Source organism: Capsicum annuum, chromosome 8, assembly GCF_002878395.1.
Source record: "Capsicum annuum cultivar UCD-10X-F1 chromosome 8, UCD10Xv1.1, whole genome shotgun sequence".
NCBI lineage: Eukaryota > Viridiplantae > Streptophyta > Magnoliopsida > Solanales > Solanaceae > Capsicum > Capsicum annuum.
The window spans coordinates 121,401,902-121,403,993 of record NC_061118.1 but is presented as its reverse complement, the minus strand read 5'-3'; the positions used below and the strand labels follow the sequence as shown (position 1 = coordinate 121,403,993).

General features: G+C 36.4%; 1 protein-coding gene across 1 annotated transcript; it reads right to left on the bottom strand.

Annotated features, from left to right (window-relative positions):
- Window positions 1-431: 431 nt before the first annotated feature.
- On the bottom strand, window positions 432-1,170 carry LOC107879027. The gene is made up of 2 exons (XM_047395509.1): window positions 554-1,170; window positions 432-495 (listed from the first exon to the last, which is right to left on the bottom strand). The coding sequence occupies exons 1-2, from the start codon at window positions 1,168-1,170 to the stop codon at window positions 432-434; spliced, it is 681 nt and encodes a 226-aa protein (XP_047251465.1).
- Between the last annotated feature and the right edge of the window lie 922 nt (window positions 1,171-2,092).

The following is a 2,092-nucleotide window of genomic DNA, read 5'->3' as shown; positions in this document are numbered from 1 at the left end:
AAGATATAGTAGTCTTTCTTCCAAGTTGTACTTGTTCTCAAATTCATGTTCCAATCAATAAAATTAAGCAATTCGAAGTTGATGGTAGTTTAATCACGTTGATTTCAAGTGATTTTGTGGATTAAAGGTTGGAACTAGATTTAAATGTAGTGTGGGTACGAGTTAGATCAAATGGGTGCCCGATCGCGTGCCTCTTTTTCTTTTTAATTGAAGAACTAGTCCAGGTCAACCCGTGATCTACCCCAGTAATCATGGGTATGAGTTGTATATACGACTTATACCTAGGCTTACGGGTTATTTCTTTGACTCATATAGACCTGAGCCTTACCTGGGTTCTAGAATCGTATCCATTTTAGAAACTATTACCTGATTTTGATTTTTCACCGAGGTCAAACTATTCTTACTCTCAAGTCATACCATATAGATACGACTCATAAAGATTCTGTATGACTACTTCTCTTCAACTTCCTTGAGTATTTTCTAATTTTCTTAGCCCTGCACATTAAACAAACATATTACCCTATAACTGAATAAGGAAACAAATATGGGTTACCTCTCATACAATCTTGATTTAACATCATGGAACGACGTAATTTCCTTGACTACATAGTCTACGTTAAATTCAATATTAGCTACTTCATTTATGTCTTTTATATTTCTCAGGTAGTTCTTCACTCTTTGACAATTTACCTTAAATGGGGGCTCACCATACCTCTTGAATTCTAAAGAACCATAGGGATAGACTCTTATCACCGTGAATGGACCATACCACCATGACCTTAGATTACCTGGAAACAAATGAAGCTTGGAATTATAGAGCAGTACTTCGTCACCCTTATTGAATACTTTTTTCTTCATTTTGTGATCGTGATGCAACTTTATCTTTTCCTTGTAAAGTGCTGAACTTTCATATGCCCAGAGTAGGAATTCATCCAACTCATTGATATTGTTCAACCTTGACTTGGCTGCATCCTTCCACTCTAGATTCAACTTATTTAACGCCCATGGTGCCTTATGCTCAATATTTATTGGTAAGTGGCAATCTTTATCATACACCAACTGATAAGGTGAGTCACATATGGTGGTTTTATAAGATGTGATGTAATCCCATAATGCATTATCTAAATTTCTTTCCCAATTAGTCCTGTTGGCATTCATAGTCTTCGCCATTATGGACTTGATTTCTCTATTGTATCCTTTAACTTGTCCATTAGTCTATGGATGATAGGGTGTTTCCACCATGTGCTTAACTCCATATTTTTCAAGAAGACTCTTGAAAAGATGATTGCAAAAATGTGACCCTTCGTCACTAATAATAGCCCATGGCATGCCAAATCGAGAGAAGATGTTCTTTCTAAAAAATTTAGTGACAATGTGTGCTTCATTGTTAAGAAGTGCAATAGCTTCCACCCACTTCGAAACATAGTCTACAACCATAAGTATGTATTTCATTCCGAATGAACTCATGAAAGGTCCTATGAAATCTATGACCCATACATCAAACACTTCTAATTCTAACATAGGGGTCATAGGTAGTTCATGTCTTCTAGAAATTGTACCTTGTCATTGGAATTGATCACAAGCAAAAGAGTAATCATGCACATCTTTATATATGGTTGGCCAATAGTAGCTGCATTGTAGGATTTTATGAGCTGTGCGGGCCCCTTCATGATGACCCCCAACTGGCGATGAATGACAAGCTTCAAGTGTGATCATCATCTCCACCTCAGGTATGTATCTGCAAATGATTCCATCTGCATATATCTTAAATAAGTAAGTTTCATCCCAGAAAAATTTCCTTACTCATGGATGAACTTCTTCCTTTGCTGATATGAAAAGTCTTCTAGGACTAGATCATTGGCTAAGTAATTTGTATAATCTACAAACCATGGAATAAGATATTGGGAAGCTGCCAATATCTGTTCACCTAGAAAACTGTTATTAATCTCTAACCCATTAGCAACCTTCTGTATAGCTTCCTCCTCCAGTCCAGAAAAGTGATCAACAACTTGATTTTTTGTGCTTTTTTTGTCCTTTACCTCAAAGTTAATTTCTTGCAACAACAAAACCCACCGAATAAGCCTAGGCTTTT